At 41.9% G+C, this 19,186-nt stretch overlaps 1 protein-coding gene across 2 annotated transcripts in view; it reads right to left on the bottom strand.

Moving 5' to 3' along the window:
• Positions 1-18,982, bottom strand: part of nrp2b (neuropilin 2b) — a 67,704-nt gene extending 48,722 nt beyond the window's left edge. The window contains exons 1-3 of one of the 2 annotated variants that reach the window (XM_058391713.1): positions 18,255-18,982; positions 12,048-12,222; positions 1,863-2,044 (exon numbers count right to left, since the gene is read on the bottom strand). In XM_058391713.1, the coding sequence (XP_058247696.1) occupies positions 1,863-2,044; positions 12,048-12,222; positions 18,255-18,327 (430 nt within the window). In that variant the 5' untranslated portion in view covers positions 18,328-18,982. The remainder of the gene's footprint in view (positions 1-1,862; positions 2,045-12,047; positions 12,223-18,254) is intronic. The other variant, XM_058391712.1, reaches the window with a different exon arrangement.
• Between the last annotated feature and the right edge of the window lie 204 nt (positions 18,983-19,186).

Genomic DNA, 19,186 nt, shown 5'->3' with positions numbered 1-19,186 from the left:
AGAATTTTCTTAATGTCATGGCAACCGCAAGCCTCCACATCCCACAGGCTTTCGTCATTTTGCTTGCTTATGATGGAAAGCCTGCGACGTGCCTATATGATAGCACTCATCCTGGCATCTGCTTGTCTCTTCACGCTATGGTTTCGCTGAACTAATTCTGTGCATCACTGACACTCTCAATCAAAGATCAGGGGACCTGTGATTGCATGTCGTTAGGTCTTCCCGAGAGAGCACGTTAGAGACTGTGCACTAGTGAAAGTAAAGTGTTAATTTCACCGAGAGGAGGGTGTCAAGCACTAATGGTGCTTCGCAAACTGTTGAGCCTCATCTGGCTTCTCTAGCCCACCAGCTCCTCGCCTAGATTTAACAGCATGACAAGAACCAATTAATGAAAGCCAACCAGATCTTACGCATCATTTTCATCCAGCTTAAGACACACCGATAAATTCCAACATGACCACTGACCACTGTGTCTGGCGGTTAACCAGCTCACACTGGCTGTAACAAAATTACTGAAGGAAAGGATCTCCAGTGATAAGATGAAAAATCTACCCTGTGAGTGTGTATGAAATCTAGAATATTGACTCTAAAAGTAAGTAAAGTAAGTATACACGAGTTTTCTGTGTGTATACTGTGTCAACAAGTCCCAACGTCAGTAGTGTTATTTTTTGCTGGTACAAATTAAAGGGAAAAAAAACAACAAAAACACACATTTATTGCTGTTCCAGTGGTAAACGGGGGGAAAAAAACTATTCTCGTTATCTGGTACAGTGGAAAAAGGCCCTTTGTGATTTTTTGTTGTCTGATGTCAGGCTTCTGTTTGAACTTGAAGGCACATACACAGAAAAAACAGACAGACATTATGTTAGTAACACTAGTTCCCTTGCTTGCTTCAGTGCCTGGAGATCAGGACTCAATTAAAGAGGCATTCCTGGAATGCTTTCTGAAGGATAAAAAGAGGACAGTAGAGGCCTGCCCGCTGTTTATTTTCTCTACCCACTGCTGCCTTGATCTGAATTTGTCACGCTGTGTGTCAAACAGACCCATGAAGGAGAGGTGAATCATGTGGGCATGGTAGCAGGGTCACACAGGGCAGCTGTGATTAACCCCAAGCAGTGTCACAAGACACCACTACATTACCGTAAAAATCTTCCGGCTACTGAACAAAACCTGACTAACAGAAAATTCATTTTCCCTCTAAGTTGTAGTCTGCTAACATCTCTCTGCTACCAAACCAATGGCATTATTTTCCTCTAGTGTTTAACAAAATAGTCCTTTACACCGACCTGACCAATAAGAGCCTTTCCCTCCGGTTTTCAAAACCCAACCACTACTTGACATTGAAGTGGGATTTTGCACATTGCCTCTGATGTTGGTTTGATCAGAGGAAAGGCTGAAAGTGTGTGTATCCTGTGTGAAATAGCTCTCTATTGTGTGCTAATACAGGAAGCTCCATCAGAGATCATACTGTGCTGACAATCTTCACACACACACAAACAAAAACCTAAGTCTAAAAAAGTTGGGAAAGAACTAGAGGAGCCTTCAAATGCTATCATGCAGGAGCGTTAGAGAAACAGTTAAAAAGAGATGAAGCCAGACACTTTCATATGACTTCAGTGCAATAAGGTGAGTAAGGCAGCACAACAGAGCAAATATATATGCATCTAAATATGTGAGTTCAATAATACTTTTGTTTAATAATATTAATTAGGAAATGTAGCATTGTAAGTAACATTGGGTGTCTATTAGTATTATATAAAGGTGTATTTAGGTAGCAATCATACATTGACATTTGTTCACTTCCCCACTATGTCATTACTGTATAAGTGTATCAGACAGCCCTAGTTGTACAGTTCTCGTACCTGTCTTGTGGATCTCATAACGCAGTGAGAAGCCGGCTCCCTGGTGGGCGTAGTCAGACACAAATCGGATGTGGAGCACGGGTCCTGATGAGATGATGGCCGGTGGGGCGATGTTACTGCAGTGCTTTCCCAGCAGATCTGCAGAATCTGAATTGCCGTCACGGATCTCGACATAGTCGTATCTGCAAAACAAATCCAATCACACCGGGCGTACGTGAGGGCAGCGATCCAGTGAGGTCAATGTCTGAGTAATTGTAGCCTATCTGACCCTGTGACCTGTGTTACACACATTCCTGCCTGTCAACAAAATGAGTCCTGGCAGCATATACATCTATAGATGGTTCTCCTACAATTTTAGATACATCTTTGTTCTAACAAAACCTGGCAGCAAACAACACAGTTGGAGGGGGGAAAAAATCAATGTAACAAACACAAGCACAAAAATAAATCAAAGTGCAGACTTTCTCACTCCTGTAAATACACACCATCATATTACTTTCACGGTTACTGAAAAATGTATAGCAATCACTGAACACTGTGCTTTAAGATAAATAACTGAATAACACAGAGGGTTTCAGGGGTTAAAGTAATGCCTTAATAAATAATAGACTAAATAATAAACTAACAGAAAAAGAACAAAACCTGATTTGATTATAAAGAACCCTGAAGGCTAAAATACACACACACTCTCTCACTCATCCATATTCAATACAGATATACTGTATGCACACACACACACACACAGTGTATGTGTGTTTATAGCCTGTCAGTTTTTCTTCAGCAGCACCCACTGTAATGAGTTCTCTCTCGTTTTTTCTCATTACATCCCCAGTTTATAAGCAGCCGTTGCCTCAGGAGTTTATGCACACTGTGGTCAAAGGAGCTCGATCTCAGTTAACTAAGGAAAAAACAGGCCTATTATGCACTTCGAACATTTCCTGCCTGATTACACAAAATGGACTCCATTCCTCAAAGACACAAAAAGCTGACCTTAATGACAAGTAAATTAAAAACAGCTCAAATGCAACACATGAAAGAGAGAGAGAGAGAGAGAGAGAGAGATTCGATACAATTTCCTATTGTATTGTATTGTATTGAATTAGATCAAATTGATTAATTTGCTTTTTCTTCTGAGGCTGAATAAAAATAATTTTGGTCTTAACAGGGATCGGGACAGAACAATACAGAAGGGACTGCCATTAAGTCTAATGAGGATGCAAAGGAAGACGGCTGTCCTATTAAGCGCTGTGAAATCCCACTAACATGGCTGATTTTTTACGGAGCCGCTCACACAAGTTCATTCGACACTAAAGCGTGACTGGTGCCAGTGTGTTGAGGCTGATCTGACCGCAGTCTAATGAGCCTGCGACTCCTCACTGCACTCGAGCTGAGGAGAGCCATTGTTCAACAATCAGCTCCAGCTGAAGAGTCAAGAGTCGCCTGCTGGAGAAGTCAATGAGCCCCAATGTGAAGAGCTTCGTCTGTCATTCTCTTCTTCCAGCTGCTCACACATCACTCAGGCACTCGGAAGACAAGTCGTTTTCTCACATATAAAGCTTTTAGAATAAGTGATGAGTGTCTTTGCTTAAGGCCGCTAGGCAAAGACACTTCTGAAGGCTGCTGTCTTCAGAACACTGAATCACTTAGGCTGATTTGGACTTCCTGGGAAGGAAATGAGAAACAGCATGTGTGGTTAGGTTTTGCTTAAACGTTGGCATGAAGCCTGTATGAATGACTTACATTTGTTTTGCCAGTCATTAGGTTTGGTGAATTCGCAGGCTTCCAGGAGATGAAGTAGGCTGACTGTCATCAAATAGGTAGATATTTCTGTTTGGGTTCTAACAGTGCCTTATACCAAGCAAAGATCTTTTTTCTTCTTTCTATCAAAAACATTAAGACCTTTACCTATCACACACACACACACCGTTCCAGTCATTGTATGTACTGTATGTTCTCACACCGTTACATCTGTTGTGATGTGCTTAATGTTCTGCACAGCACGTATTCATTGTCTTCCATCTTCCTGTTAATTTGCACTGTAATGTTTCCTAATCTGCCCTGCATGTTGTCCGAAGATTATCCTGTACCACACTGTTATCAATTTCCTACAACATATTTCAGGCTCTGGTATTGGAGAAGTGTTTCTGTACACTTGCATATGGCTAGAATGGCAATAAAGTTCTCTACTCTTCCACTGCTGCTACTTTTCAAGCATCATCTTCTGCTACTGACCTGCATGCTTCACTGGCCTCATTAGGACCCCTGCTAGGGTAGATCCACCTTTCCTTTTCCCTTTCCCATCATTTTATAAATACTCAAAGCGAGTCTGATTGCTGGAAGATGAAGGTGTGACACAGTTTAGTAGGTGGAGGCTGTGAGCCAGGAAAAGGAGGGGGAGGAAGACATGTACTGAAACCTAACACTGCCTTTGGTTCATTAAGTGACAGACACCAGCAGGTGTCTACAAAACCATCAAGCATCTACTCTCCATGATGAGCACAAAAATGACACGAAGAAGCACTGACTGCACCGAGATACACAAAAAGCGAGACAGTTGTGAAGGCTGAAATCATCATGAGCAGGAACCCTTAATGTACAGGCTAGTGGTCTTTAGCCTTATTATAATTTTTAATATTTTTGCATTGATTGGATTCAAAATTATGAAGAAACATTGTTCATTTCAAATCAAAACTGATCTCCAAATAAATCCAAATAATAGTGCTAAATCCAAATGCTGGGTTAGTCGAACATTATACTGTTAATATGGTACACAATGTCTTATAAATGCACTTAAAAACATTTAACTGGTTTATGAATAGAGGAATAAAAAGCTCTAACTGTGCCTAATGTGCTTAAGTATTAAAATATTTGGATTCTAAAATAAACGTGGGCTGTGGAACTGTTTTTACACTGAAAGTGGTCCTTGGCAGCAAACATATGTGTGCATCTGCTCTAAAAGTCCCGTATAATAACACAAGGGCCAGTACTCATTAGGAGTATGCGATTTTCTCACACTGACATTCCAGTGTTTAAACACTCTTTACTGGCTTGACAATTAAAGGTACATTTGTATTGCCGAAGCTTAGGCTTCAATACAAAAATAAAAAATAATAAAAGAAGGAATTGTACATTTAGTTTTTTTAAAAAAAAAAAAAGAATAGTTGAAAAACAAACAACAACAGCAATATAAGTAATAGTAATAACAGTAATCATAATCCTTTCTCTCATTCTCATTCTGATACAATTTCATCCTGCTGACAGCCAGGAGCAGTGTGTTATTTGGTTTGGTACTCTGAGGGGAGCCACGGGGGGCTTTGGGCAGTTTTAGTTGCCTTCAGATTCCAATTTAGTCCACCCGTCAATTAACACACTCACACACACGCACACACACACTTACACACACACACACACAGGCTACAATAGCAGCATTCATGCAGTGATGAGGACACATGGAGTGCAGCGCTTGCTCTCTAATCATTACAGTCACATGACCAGCTGCTTTAAAGTGAATGCTAAGGATGATTAGATTTCTATAGATTTTTATTATGGGATGCTGTTGCTGTGGTTCCGTATCAGTTTGGCAAGGATGCTAGGATTATCGGCATTGTGAAGCTGCATGACTGTGAGAATGCTTCCATTTATTCCTTTGTCAAAGGGCACAGAAAGTTTCATTCTGCAGTTGCCTTTTGTTTCACTTCATTATTTCTGAAATTTTGTCGATTTTTCCCCCTCACGTGTGGATCTGTGGGAAATCTCCATGGAGGTTTTGTTTGACATGATCAAGGTAACACGTGTGTGTGTGTGTATGTGTGTGCGTGCGCGCATGAGCACCCCACCTCCTGCCCTCTGAGCTGCCTGCTAATTGCCTTTCACACGTTCTATCTTTCAGGCAGGAATCTTTTTCACACCTGCACACACCCATCAAGCTTCAGAGGTCTGCTTCACACACACACACACCGGTAACACTGGGTTAATGAGAGGCCACCTTCAGTTTCAGAATGACACACAATGACCATCACTGTTTCACTGTCACACACCAAAGGAAAGATCTGTTTACAGTAAGAAAACATCAGTAACAATGACGACGAACAAATAACAATGCTTTTAAAACATAATGAGGAAAAAATCCCTGGCAAACAGCCCAAGGTCCTGCCAAGAACCTGCAGATAAACGACTTCACACTCTCTCCTGTGAGAAAAAAACAAGAACACCGATTGGACCTTGCTCAGAACCCGCAAAAAGCTGAGAAAAAGAATGATTCTGAACATGCCCGTAAATCATTAACTCCGTGTCTGAGTTAAATCAAAGAGCAAACTAAAACTGGACATTTATTTGGGTGTGAAACCAAGTAGTACATATCAGTTTCCCACTACAGACAGTCAGTGAGGGAAATGAGAAACGCACAGACCTTGTTTCTGGTATTCGGTATCTGTGTGGCCAGGACCTAATGTCAAGGGAGGTTTTAAATATTTTATAGTAATGACCTTATAGATGTATGTCCTGCTAAGTCACTTAAGCTAGTGTTATATCTCAGAGCAACTGTGCTTATAGGCAAGGCCACGGTCCTCCGGCTCTGCGACATAACGTTAATCGTGTTCAATGTCTGTAACAAATGTTTCTGCAACATGAGTAAGACTGTTATACGTGTGGGACATTAATGAGTCCCCTGGAGTTCAGCTCTCCTTCATACCATCCATTGATTCTTCATTACAAGTGGAAAAATAACCATTGATCAGGTGGACCCCCGGGAAGTGGTGTAGGACAAGGTTATCATCAATGTGTCACTTCACATTGGAGAAGAGTGAGCAGTGCTTTGTTGCTCTCTTTCGTACACAAAATCCTTCACAGATAGAAGGTTAACCCGAGAAACAGATGCGAGTCTGTTTGTTTGTAAGCTCTTCTCCACCAAAATCTGGCTTTTTAAACAACAAGTTGACTGTGTTTGCTATGTTGAACTGAGCCTAGTCAGGGTAGACTGGTGTTTGTCTAAATCCATGTAGATCCATCCACCACAGACAACCTGAGAGAGGCAGCTAGTATAGCAAATTAGCATTAAACTAATGCTATCCTCCTTTCACCAGTGTTCATGGAACAAGAGCCCAGGCAGCTGTCTCCTGTCCTCAGCTGGAGGACATTAAGGTGCTGCTGGGTCTGTCAGTGCAGCCCAGCATGCATCAGGAACCAAAACTTTGAGGATGCTCCAAGGCTACTGTCACAATCCAAGCTCACTGTTGAGAGATGTTAAAACAGGGCCAACACTGCACACAGAGGCCTCAGTGGAGCACATGTGGAGTGTTTGAACACTGGCTAGCTGTGGCACTAGGGCTAATCTTCAGGGTAAATACACTTACAGTTTCCACACTTTTTGTAAAACAAAGGCAATAATGACCTCCATCTGCCAATCGTTCTCAAACTGGAACCCGATCAACATTCTTTATGCACTGTGCATACATGCCATGACATTCATTACTCAACGAGAGCGAGCAATTTCCAGACACATGCCATGATAACGTTTCAGCCTCGCGCATTAGACTAAATTATACCGTATTAATGAAATCCCTTAGAAAAGAGGGATCCTATATGTCGGCTATACACTCCGCAGAGATACATCTGGAGTCACAAAAAAGGCGAGAGGGCTCCAAAGGGAACTGAGGAGTACACCGAGACAGAAAGGCAGACAAAGAGTAGGGAAAAGCACCTTCAGCCAGCTCATCCTCAGTCTATATCCATTATCCATGCTATTCAGGAGTGTGGCTTGCTTGATTGAATTACAGATATATCATAATAAATCATGTAGCTCTTTTTATATTCATTCAACATCAATCTATTTATAACCCTGAGGGGCGGGAAGCAGTTGGCGCTGTGCCAGGCTTGTGTGGAGTGATCTGCTGAATTATAATGCACACTGCGGAGTGAGGCACAGGGGCAATGCTGTCATGATTATTCCAGCTGAGCCCTGAGCTGTAAGCCCTGGACCTGACTGCCCATCCTGACACTGCACTTCCTCCCAATGCAAATATTCTCACTGCAAACACTCACACTGCAGCTCACAGTGCAATCTGCAAATATTGCACTCTACGACGCCTTCGTTCTCTCCTTTTTTCCTCAACTCTTCACTCTATAAATGCATGTTAATTAATCAAGAAGCGGTTGTAAATGAAACCCCACAACGAGTGATGCAGCAATCACAGAGAGCGAGAACAATTCACAGAAAATTATCCAGAGGCTTATAAGTGAACAGAAGCCAATACATAACAGGAAAAGAAAATGACTCATTATGATTATGATTATTCGGCCTCAGTGTCCTGACACCTTTTGTGGCAGCTGATTTAAAACATTAGCACAGTAAACTAACAACAGGAAGAAAAGCCAGGGTTAATATAAAATAACAGAGGTAAGGTCTAGTAATTGGAGCAATTTATAAATAAAGATGTTGGCCATTCACACTGAGAGCTAAATTATTTATTAGGAATACAAAATACCATTGCCCTGCCTTGAAAAATGACACATCATTTGATGTGGAATTGACAAAATAAATGCGCAACAGAAGTAGAAAGACAGTTGAACAAATACAAGTGAGATTTTTCACACATTGCATTGTGTAACAGGATCCTGAATGTGCAGAGGTGAACGTTCACATTTCTGTAAAATGCAGTTTTGCTGCAAATAAAACAATTCATTATTGATAAGTCGATAATGTCCTAGGTTTAGAATGTGAAAATGCTATCTGATCATCTTTTTTTTTCCCCCTCATCTCTCTCCCTCTGCTCCATTGTTTGTGAGGCAGAGTGAATGTATTTGCATTTTTAACACCATTTGCCTCTGCTCAGCACACTCATCCATTCTAGATGAACTCTGGCACGCATCTCCAACAGCTATTTGAAAACTGTTCAAAACAGCCTTCGCAGTTTTACCCCACTCATGAGACAAACTACAGGATCTAAACTGCAGTCTCCTCAGTAAGCATGCTAAACACTAGCTGTGTGAATCACTAACACTGTTTACTCCAAAGTAGAAAACTTAGAATAGAGGACTGGCTGCATCTGTAGAGATGACTTACTGAAATTTGATGGGAGTAGGACTGGCGATGGGGGAAAAAAAAAAAGCGGAGGCACAGACAGAGATGACAAAATGGAAAAACAATATACAAGACGGCCAAAGGTGTGGCTGCAAACCAGACCGCTAAAGACTAAACTTTCTGTATGACGGCAAGGTGAAGCATATCTTCTATTTATCTGGTACCATCTGTAATGGTAACAGCCACACCAGTGTCTACATTTACTCCAGACAGTTCAACCTGTCTGGCTGGCACTGACATGATCCCTGACCTCCATAATAATACCTGACAGTTTAAACTCTTCAGGTTAAATAAATTAAACAGGGCACTTAGCTGCTAAAGGAGTGGCTTTGTGGCCAGGAGAGAGCTAAATGGGGCCTGCGGATCAGATATACGCTCTGCTCACAATGTCTACACCATATAATGTGTCCTGGTGTTGGCATGATTCATATATAGTGCAGTGGAGGCACATGCATCCAGAGATTGACTGCGTAGTAAAGATTCATAGAGTGCAATGTGATGTCAGGTCAATAAGTCATGATTCTTCCTCAGCTCTCTCAAATAAACACTTGTTTATGTGTTCCTAAATTAGACAGTGTGCATATACACAATGGAATAAGTTTAAAATAATAAAACACACCCCCACAGGCTAAGTGGCCTTTGCTACCTAAGTGGTTATGTAGTCTACATTCAGCAGTGTAGAGGAATCCCCTCTACCCCAGTGTGTATGGGTGAGTGTGCTGTTTTTCAGCTTCCGCTGAGTCTGGACTCTAGCCTGAGGGGCTGTCACTACAGGAGCCATCAGTACAACACTGCTTTTAATTCATCTTCAAACTCCCCTGACTCACTCTCTCTCTCTCTCTCTCTCTCTCTCTCTCTCTCACACACACACACACACACACACGCATTTTGATGTCTAGCTATAAGTCTGTATGCTACAATAGAAATGCCTGTCCTTTTCACAAAGCTCTCACTGTTAGAGATATCCAATATGGCAGTCCCTTCAGCTATCTATCTCGCTAGGACACACTATTTACTCTCATGAAGATGTTTAGCAAAGAAGTAAGATAGAAAACCTCTAGCCAAAGAGCTGTGAATGGGGCACTGTGTTACTATGTGCCAGTGGGTACAAGTTTTATTACTTGTTTTTAATGAGACACTTGTGTTGACTACACTTTCTCACTTATCATGGTTAGCTATAAAAGCTGCATCAGTGTTAGCTGCTCTGCCCTTAATTCAGCCATCTGGATCCAGAAAAGACACTTATATGGGGAAAAGTAGTAAACAAATAGGAAATCGGGGGGAAATCAGACAATGGTGTTAAATTCTGGCTGGTTTGGACTTGGCTGTGGAAGCACAATATTTAAAAGTATTAAGCTACTGAGTGGAAGATTGTGAGTTCTGATCCTAGCTATGCCAAACTGCTACTTCTGGGCTCATTTGTCACACTGGATAAAATGCAAAAACCTAAATAGAAAATATATTCTGGACTGATCTATATGCCAAAAACATTATGTTGATTGACAGAACATTTATCATGAACATCAACATGAGACACAGCTTGTTCTAAACTACACTGCAGTCATACCTCTGATGTTTCACATAACTTGTCAACAGAAGATTATCTGGTTTTAGCTCTGATATTGGTGTCCCTAGTTAACTTTTTAACTAGTTAACTAGCATCCTTAGATAATGGTCCATCCCTCAATCTGACAATCTAGTTTCTCCTCATTTCTTCACTAGCTATCAGCATTCAGCTCAATATCAGCTCTGGCCACTCACCAAAGAGGCAATCCAACATGTACCATTGTGCCAACATGTACCACTTCTCTTCTGAGCAGCACAAGAATAGCAAACAAAATGTTAAACAGTGTTTATTCATTCTGTGGACAAATTGTGAAGTTGCAACCTAACATAAAAATTCAGACTTGGAGCTAAATGGAATACGGACAGAAAGGAAATGTTCCTAGCTGCTGCTCTTAGTTTTGTTTATCTAAACCTAAGAACATCCTCTCCTGGTAACTGGGGAAAACACCCACTGACCTGTTTTCCTAAAAGAATGACGTGCACCAGGTCTCCATAAATAAATAAGAGTCGCCCTACAAAGTAGTGTTTACTAATGCACTTGTGTAAAAAAGCAGCATCTCTCCAGATGAGGTGTGCGAAGTAATGGAACATGTCGACTCTTATAAAAATCAAGCCAAAGCAGGGGAAAAGTACAAAATATAGCAGCAACATACAAATCACCGAGGAGTAACTAAAATAGCAGAACGAGAGATGGATCAAAATCTACATCCCTCTCTCCCTCCCCTCTCCTTTCGTGTTAGCTGGGAAAGAGAGCACTGACAACAACAGCTGGTAAAATATTAATGCTCTAATTCTAACAAAGAAATGTCAAGCCTGTTTATAAAGATCTTTGTACATACCTATGTATTATTAATATAGTAAAAATGTTAATCTAGCTTCAGAAAGCTTGAAATGGCAGAGTCTGCTACACAATTCAGCTGATATTTCCATAACCTATAACCTGTTAATCCTATATCATTCTGTAGTGAAGTCTTAATTCACTAAACAACTGTGCTAAAATAAACTTCATTTCTGATTCACATCCTCCAAGCATTTCCACTACTGACCAACAGGGGGTGGACTCACCACAGCAGCCACCAAGCCTGTGGCATGCTCTCAAATCCATACTGTACATTTCCATAATCCCTGCGATTCCACAATGGTTTGTTTATTGTATATTTAATTATTGTGTAGGATTCACACTTGTCCTTTGAGGTGTCTGCAAGCCAGACTCAGTTGTCTCCAGTTGAGCACTGGGAGATCCTCCAATTGTAGTTTGGTGCCAGACTGGAGGCTCTGCTCAAATGTAACAGTTAAAAAAAAGGAAAGCGCTGTGTTCTTGTGACATGAAATTGCTGCAGAAAAAGCACTGAATATCAGTGGCCTTGTGCCCTGAGTCTAACACCTTTAAAAACCTCCATCTGCTACACTGCCAGTTCAATATGTATAACTTAATTCTGTACTTCATAACATATTCAACAGAGTACGTCAGAGTACAATATATATAAATATATATATTGTTTAAAGCTCTGAAGTACATGTGTTGTGTGACGTCCCCTAACCTGCAGTCCAGTCTCTCCAGCTCAAAATGGGGGTTAAAGTTGAGGACGATGCGCTGTGAGGGCTCTGGAGCCGTGATGATCCAGCGACAGTCCTGGTAAGGGGGGTACTCCTGTGGGTAACCAGGCGTGGTGATATAGCCTGCATCGCTGGCATCCCGGTGCCCACCACATGGCTCTGGAAATGAAGCAAAGGTCAGATTCAGTTCAAATGATTCACCACAAGTGATTCAGCATCTATATTGTTAAACTACATGAGTCATGAATTAATACAATGGATTTAATTGACTCAATGAATCAGCATGAAAAGGGTAAGAATCAATGTGTACATTCCTGACAGACATGTTTAAAGACTATTTGTCCTGAGTCCATTAGCCTGTCTCTGTCTCCTGTCATGTAAAAGCAAGGACAGGCCATTTGCAAACATTGGGACATGATCTCTGATTCAATCTGCACATCTTTAAAATAATTAACCCCTCTAGTACACAGAGTCACTATCCTGCAACAGGAAACAGCATATAGGCTGTGTGTCTGCTTCAGGTCAAAGGTCACCTTAATACTGTGAGATCAGCATCTGGCCACAAAGACGCCTTTTTGCACAAGGAGAGCAAAGAGGGCAATCGTTCAATTCATTCTTTCTTTCATGCCCTCTCTCTCCCTCTTTCTCTCTCTCTTCTCTCTTCCTCCCCATCTCTCTCTCTCTCTCTCTCTCTCTCTCTCTCTCGCTTCTCTCCATCTCTCTTGCTTCTCTCTCCCTCCCTATCTCTTTCTCTCTCTCACTTCTCTTTCCCTAGCCTTGATCTGTTTTACCAGATTCCAGGTCCCTCAGCTCAAATAATTGATAATGTTTTCATTTCTGTTTCCCCTGAGTATACAGTTCAGATTATTTAACCTGTGCTTTCGCGCTAGGGAGCAGCATTATTCTAATATTTGAGAGGAACGCAACATATTAAATGTTAACCAAGTGGGAGGCAGGCCTGATAAACTGCAGTCATGCCTCACACTGATAGGAAGTAAACGACGCACATGACTTGACAAATTGCACACATTCTGATCTAAAAATACACACTCACTCATTACAGTAAACTGCCAATGCCTTAGCAAGGACTTACAGACATACAACAAGCCAACCTCACACATGTACATCACTGTACGGATCTGGGCTTGATCCAGTGCCACATGGAGAAGCTCAGCTGGGGACGCTGGGAATGGGTGACAGGTGTGATTAAGTGTTATAGTGGGTTTCCACAATGCACTGTGAAGTCGTATATATGACGAATGCGCTTGCTCAGTTGTTATGAAGATCCCAAGAACTTCACAGCAGCAATCATATTCACTTGACATTCTAAATTACTTTTCCTGCAGATTTTTTTTTTTTTACCCAAACTGTTACACAGTCGACCGTTCGAAGATGTGGGGCCTTCTCCAAAGCTCTTCATGTCAAATATTGGAAAATAGACCCAGATGGGTGAGATGTAATAGACTTTCAAGAGGTGACATTTGGAAGGCTATTAGAAATTTAAAGGTGTGCTTTCCGCTCCATTGCATTTGATATGCCAGGCTGCCCTTCTCTGGTTCCCCAATGGCCACAGGCCACAGAGCACTTCACAACATCAACATCACATACACAAATTATGTACAATAACAACAAAAACAAATAGCCTGAAACACTTCTGCCTGTTTGACAGCAATTAAGTGACCTCGCCACTGCCTGCAGCTCTTTCAGTGCTGTTTAGCATGTACAGGGTTTTGTGCTTAAAATTCTGCCGCCTCAACACTTTCGCAACAGACCTTGTTCTATGCGAGTGCATGCGCATATAGGTTCGACACGCTGCAGGCTCTCATTAGGGGGTGCTCTTCCTCTCCTGGCTCTAGGTCTCAGCAGCACCAGCCTGCCACTGTGTGAGAATTTATTTCAGTTCAGAATGGAAGAAGGAGCGAGAGAAGGGGATAGAAAGACGGAGCGAGAGAGCGAGAGAGCGTGAGATGCTGCTGTGCAGTGTGATGGCCTTATGAATTATTGTGCCTGTGCTGCTAAAGGAGTCGATCCATCTACCCACTGTGCCACATGCTATCAGAGCAACACACAGCTTCAGAGACTAGGGCAACGGAATAAAGCTTGGTGTTTGTGTGTGTGTGTGTTTGCATGGAAAACGGATATGATGCTGTTTTTACTATTCCTGTCATATGTAAGGGTTTTTTTTTTTATAGTAAATGCAAAACTATAAAAGTGCACTATGAAGATTGTGAAATGCTGCATTTGCTGAAAAGTGCAATAATCCCGAATAACACATGCAAGCCAGATTTGAATTAAGAGATGAGGCATAGCTGAGTCGCTGGGTATCTTAGTAAAAATAAGAGATTATGTGTTGCTGACAGCGGAATAGTTACAGCATATCTTAGGAGCGCCCACATAAAGGCTCAAAATAATTTTCTCATTCCTATAAACTGATCAACCGAGGACTGACTGCCTGAATGAATGAGCGCCCTTTTATTAAACATGTGCACATGCAAGCGGATACAAACACGACACTCTCTGTCAGCACGAAGATCTGCTGAGTTGAGAGGTTTCTCCGGCTTGAAATAGAGGAGATCAATGATTTGTCAATATAGGCTTTCAGATTTTTTCCCCCTATTTCCTGCATTTCCTTTCCTTAGAAAGGCAACACTGCACTGGGGTCTGATTATAGAGCCGCACACGCTGCCTGTACGCATGCATGCAACCCTAAACTTATCTCACTCATCACCCGCTCCCGAGCCATAAGGAACTGTAAACGGTACAGTGAAGGAGAACAGACCTGCATTATTTATAGGTTTCTTTCTTGCTTTGAATTTCATTCTAATAGCACAATTTCAGCATGTTTCTTCTCATGAGAAAGGAAAAAAAAACGATACACAGAAACATGAAACGAGATGGAATAAAGGAATACTTGTTTACTGGCCCAAATGCAAATAGCCGACCTTCTTTTTTGGCAGATTTAGAAGCTCATCCTCTTTTAAAGAGGACTTTATTGTTCTACAGAAAAGAGATGTGAAAAACAAAGCAACATGACAACAAGATAAGGCAACTACAATCTCCATAATGGCTGTTGTTTGCACAGATACCACACATTTATCCAATTCTGCTCAATTAGATCTGACAGCAGCAGATGCTGTTCTAACAGGCTTGCCACTCAACCTAAAGCAATTATTCTTGCTTTACCTCTGAATTGATACTGTGGGCTGGCAATAAATTTGAGGGAAGACAACACAGAGAGGGTGCACCATACATTCCATTTTTTTCCCACCGAGCCTTGGCTTTTTGACTATACACAGTGGTCCGTGGCATAACCTTGACTGAGGGTTTGCTCTGTATGCAAGGAATGCAGTGATCTGCTGTGTCCTGTGATTCTGCTGTTAGCACATATGCGCACACACACACACACACACATACGCAAACACACACTCACACACCGGTGCTGCTCAGTGGCTGCCAAAGTCTTACATCTGTGTCTCATCAGTTTGTGTGTCAACAGTATAAAGAAATAAGAGGAGAGGCTGGACTGAACCTGACAATGCACCTCTCTCTCTCTCTCTCTCTCTCTCTCTCTCTCTTTCACACACACACACATACACACACTCTCTCACACGCACAGGGACAGATGGGTTGAGAAAACATACTGCTGACTTACTTTAGCAAAAGCGGAAACAGTACAGAAGAAAACCCAAGTGATACTTAAGAAAAGCAAATAGAAAAAAAAAACATTCAAAGTCTCTGAACAGCAAAAACAGAAAATGACAAATGGGTTTAGCAGCACAGCGATAAAACCCTCCGATGAAATTTTTAAAGAGATCATATCCCTTTGGTATTCTGTGAAACAACTGGCTAGAAAGTAGAAACATTTTCCAAGTCCCATCAGAAAGGCAGCAGAAAGTGCAGCCAACCTGCTATCAGCCAACCGAAAGCACACAGAAAACCTAACAAGGCCAGATATTAAAGCTAAATTCCAGCCACGCTGTGCAAATGCCATGAACACCAGCCTGCACGAGCCATGTTGGTGCCTGTTTACAGTACTGGTGCTCTGCAGGTGGCCAGGTGAGTGTGTGAATTTGTCCTAGCCTATACACACTTCCAGCACCAGGTACGGGTGACCCAACGATTGGCCAGAAGTACAGTGTTAGTGCATTGAGAGAATGCATACACACACACACACACACACAGAAATTACTTTCAAATCTGGTGAGTTGGCCAGAGCTACTTCCAGGGAAGAGCAATGCAAGAAGAAAACAGCAGCAACGGTCTGACAAGATTTTCCATCCACACCAAGCAGACTTCAGCTGATAATTAGCTGCTTCTTAATCACTGAGATGAAGAGCTTAAGCTCTTCCATGTTATCATATATCCTTGATGACTGAACTACTTCTTCTACCGGATAAACTAACCGCTGCTACTCTTCTGACCCTTCTTGATTCCCAAACCAAAAGAAGTTATCCCAGTGTACCGTTCATCTACTCCTAAGCACAGTGCGAGTTGCATTTTTTATTTATTTTTTTGCCGCACATCACAAACACAGCAGTTTTCAGCATGACTGCCACCACAAACACAAGTATCCTCTCTTGGAACATGTTTTTCTTGCTTACTGTCTCTCTTTGGCATTAATAGATCCAGCACAGCCATTCAGAAGGATAACTGGACTAATGAAGTGGCTGTTTGCTGGGGAAGAAATCAGGGCTTTCAGAAAAGATCCCTTAGGAAAAGCCCCTTGCGGAACTGATGCTACAGCTCAAGTCAGAAACGAATAAAAACAAGACGCTATCCAGGCTGTAAGCAGGAAAATAAAACTAATAAAAGCTTCAAACTAATTTGACTGAGAACAGGGTCAAACTGAAACTAAATAAACAGGAAACTTAGTGACTATATGTTCCAGTTTTGTATTAATGCTCTCTAATACCACACATGGTTCATGAAAATAAAATTGTAATTCATAATCAAGTAGCAACATATTTAAGACAAATAAAACACGTTTTTAAGCAAAGTAAAACCAAATGTATAAATGGTTATGATGAAGTTTTGTGAAAAGATCCGTGCTGTGAACCCAACTTGGACTTCATAACAGTGATTTGGACAAGTTTATCTTTACATTACAATTCACATCCAGGACATTGAATCAGAAGCTTTCCATGCGCCTCAGAAGAACAAATCTGTCGCCAAGCCAAATAATGTTGGAATGAATTAAGCAGATCTATTCTAGAGAACAGAGATCTGCGTGCTTTTAATTCTCATGTGCGTGTATTTTCTTTTAAACACTGGACTTGATATCGTTTCCACATACACACACACACACACACACACACGCTCGATGGAGACGCGCGCGGACCCCGGAACTGGCGTGAAAGCTGATCACGAGATTTATCCAGGAACCTCCACAAGTCTAGGCATTGATAAATACATCTATTAATACGGAATCTTCAGTCGTGAACGCAAAGCTGTGAGACCTGAACGCGCAAACCTGGCTCAGAAAGTGGTGAAGAAAAAGGTAATGCAGAATAAATAATGCATTTGTTTATTGCTGGCGCTCGGTGGATAGCTTTAATTACCCTGTGTAAACAGTTTAATACATGGTTACCTAATGAAGGCTGGGAAACGATCCCATTCATGAAAAAATCTGATGGATTTAATGAGAGCGCGCGACCAAGTGACATACCTCTCACTTCCCCGGTGTTACGCAGGCTATAACATATTCACCTCGAATAAAGGATAAATAAATAGAAGAGAAATGGGGAAACCATGTTGATGGTGTCGAAGTGCTAAAATAAAATAGACCCAGATCAAATGTATAAAACGGATCTTGATGCTTGTCCAGCGGGCTCTCCTGTATCACGCTGCCCTACAGCTCTGACTGATAAAATAAAATCACTAATTTCTTACTGAATAATCTTTATTTTTCTAATGCATCTGTACTTTTCTTTTCGATCAAGACAACATGTTATTTCCGCATCAGAAAAAAAAGGGTATTGCTGATTTAACACCAGTTGCCTCGAGATTTCCCCAAAACACATTTTGGTGATAAATCACACACGCAACGCATCCCCGGTCCATGTATGAAACTATAAAGCGCAAAAAATAGGGCAAAAATGCAGGCTATGGGATTGTTATTAAAAGAAACAAACAAACAAATACAAATGTGGAGAAAAAATGTTGATGGTTTGGAATAAACCCCCCTAACTTACCCGGATCTCCGTAAACCAGTGACGAGAAATAAAACACGAGTAAGCATCCATACAGTCTGGTGGCTAAATCCATCTTTCCGGGTGAAATGTGCCACCCTTGAAGGAAAAAGCGTGTAAGAGTAAGTCTTGATTCTTGAATCCCAGCCCTCTTTCGGCGTGGAGAAACGGGTTTATCCACCGAGAAGAGCTCTTCAGCACGGCGATGATCTCTCCTCTCCTCTCCAGTGCTGCTCGCCTGTTACACGCGCTATTCTTCACCACGCAAGGAAACTCAGATCAGAGCGCTCGGCACAACATAACGCTGAAAAATAATAACAACGGATTTCTGAATAACTGAGCTGTCTAAACAACTTTTCTTTCTGGTGGCTGACTATGAATCATGGCATTGGGAGCACCAAAGTGTGAGAAAACAAGCTGCGTTAAGTTCGAGTCGCTTGATTTCCTCGAGCTGGTAGTGAAAGTAAGTGAAGCTCCTATCCAATCCCAATGACGCCAGGTGTCTTGTCAGTTTTTGTGACTTTCCTCACTTGTAGCAATAAAAAAAAAAAATAATAATAATAATAATAATAATAAGGTGAACGCGTAATGGGATGGTTAAGGCGTATGTTCCGTGGAGCGCGTGCGTGTCCGGAGTTGTCCGTGTCCGCCGCCTTCAGTCCTCCACCGCGTGGAAGAAAGAGATGTGGCTCCGAGCTGTAGCCTACAGCGTGTGTGTGTGAGAGAGTGTGTGTGTAATGGCATCGGGACGGCGCAGCTATCGCGTTACACACACGCAGCGCCTCGGCCCGCCTTCCTCCCTCCCTCACTCCTTCCCTCTCCCTCCTTCCCTCCCGGTGTGTGATTAAAGAGGAGCGCTCGGCCGAGTTATAAAAAGACCGGGCAAAGGAGACACACACGCAAACGCCACGCCAACGTCCATCACCGCAAAAGAA

Source organism: Hemibagrus wyckioides, linkage group LG06 (genome assembly GCF_019097595.1).
Source record: "Hemibagrus wyckioides isolate EC202008001 linkage group LG06, SWU_Hwy_1.0, whole genome shotgun sequence".
NCBI lineage: Eukaryota > Metazoa > Chordata > Actinopteri > Siluriformes > Bagridae > Hemibagrus > Hemibagrus wyckioides.
Note: the sequence above shows the minus strand (reverse complement) of the source record. Positions and strands in the feature narration are given on the sequence as shown.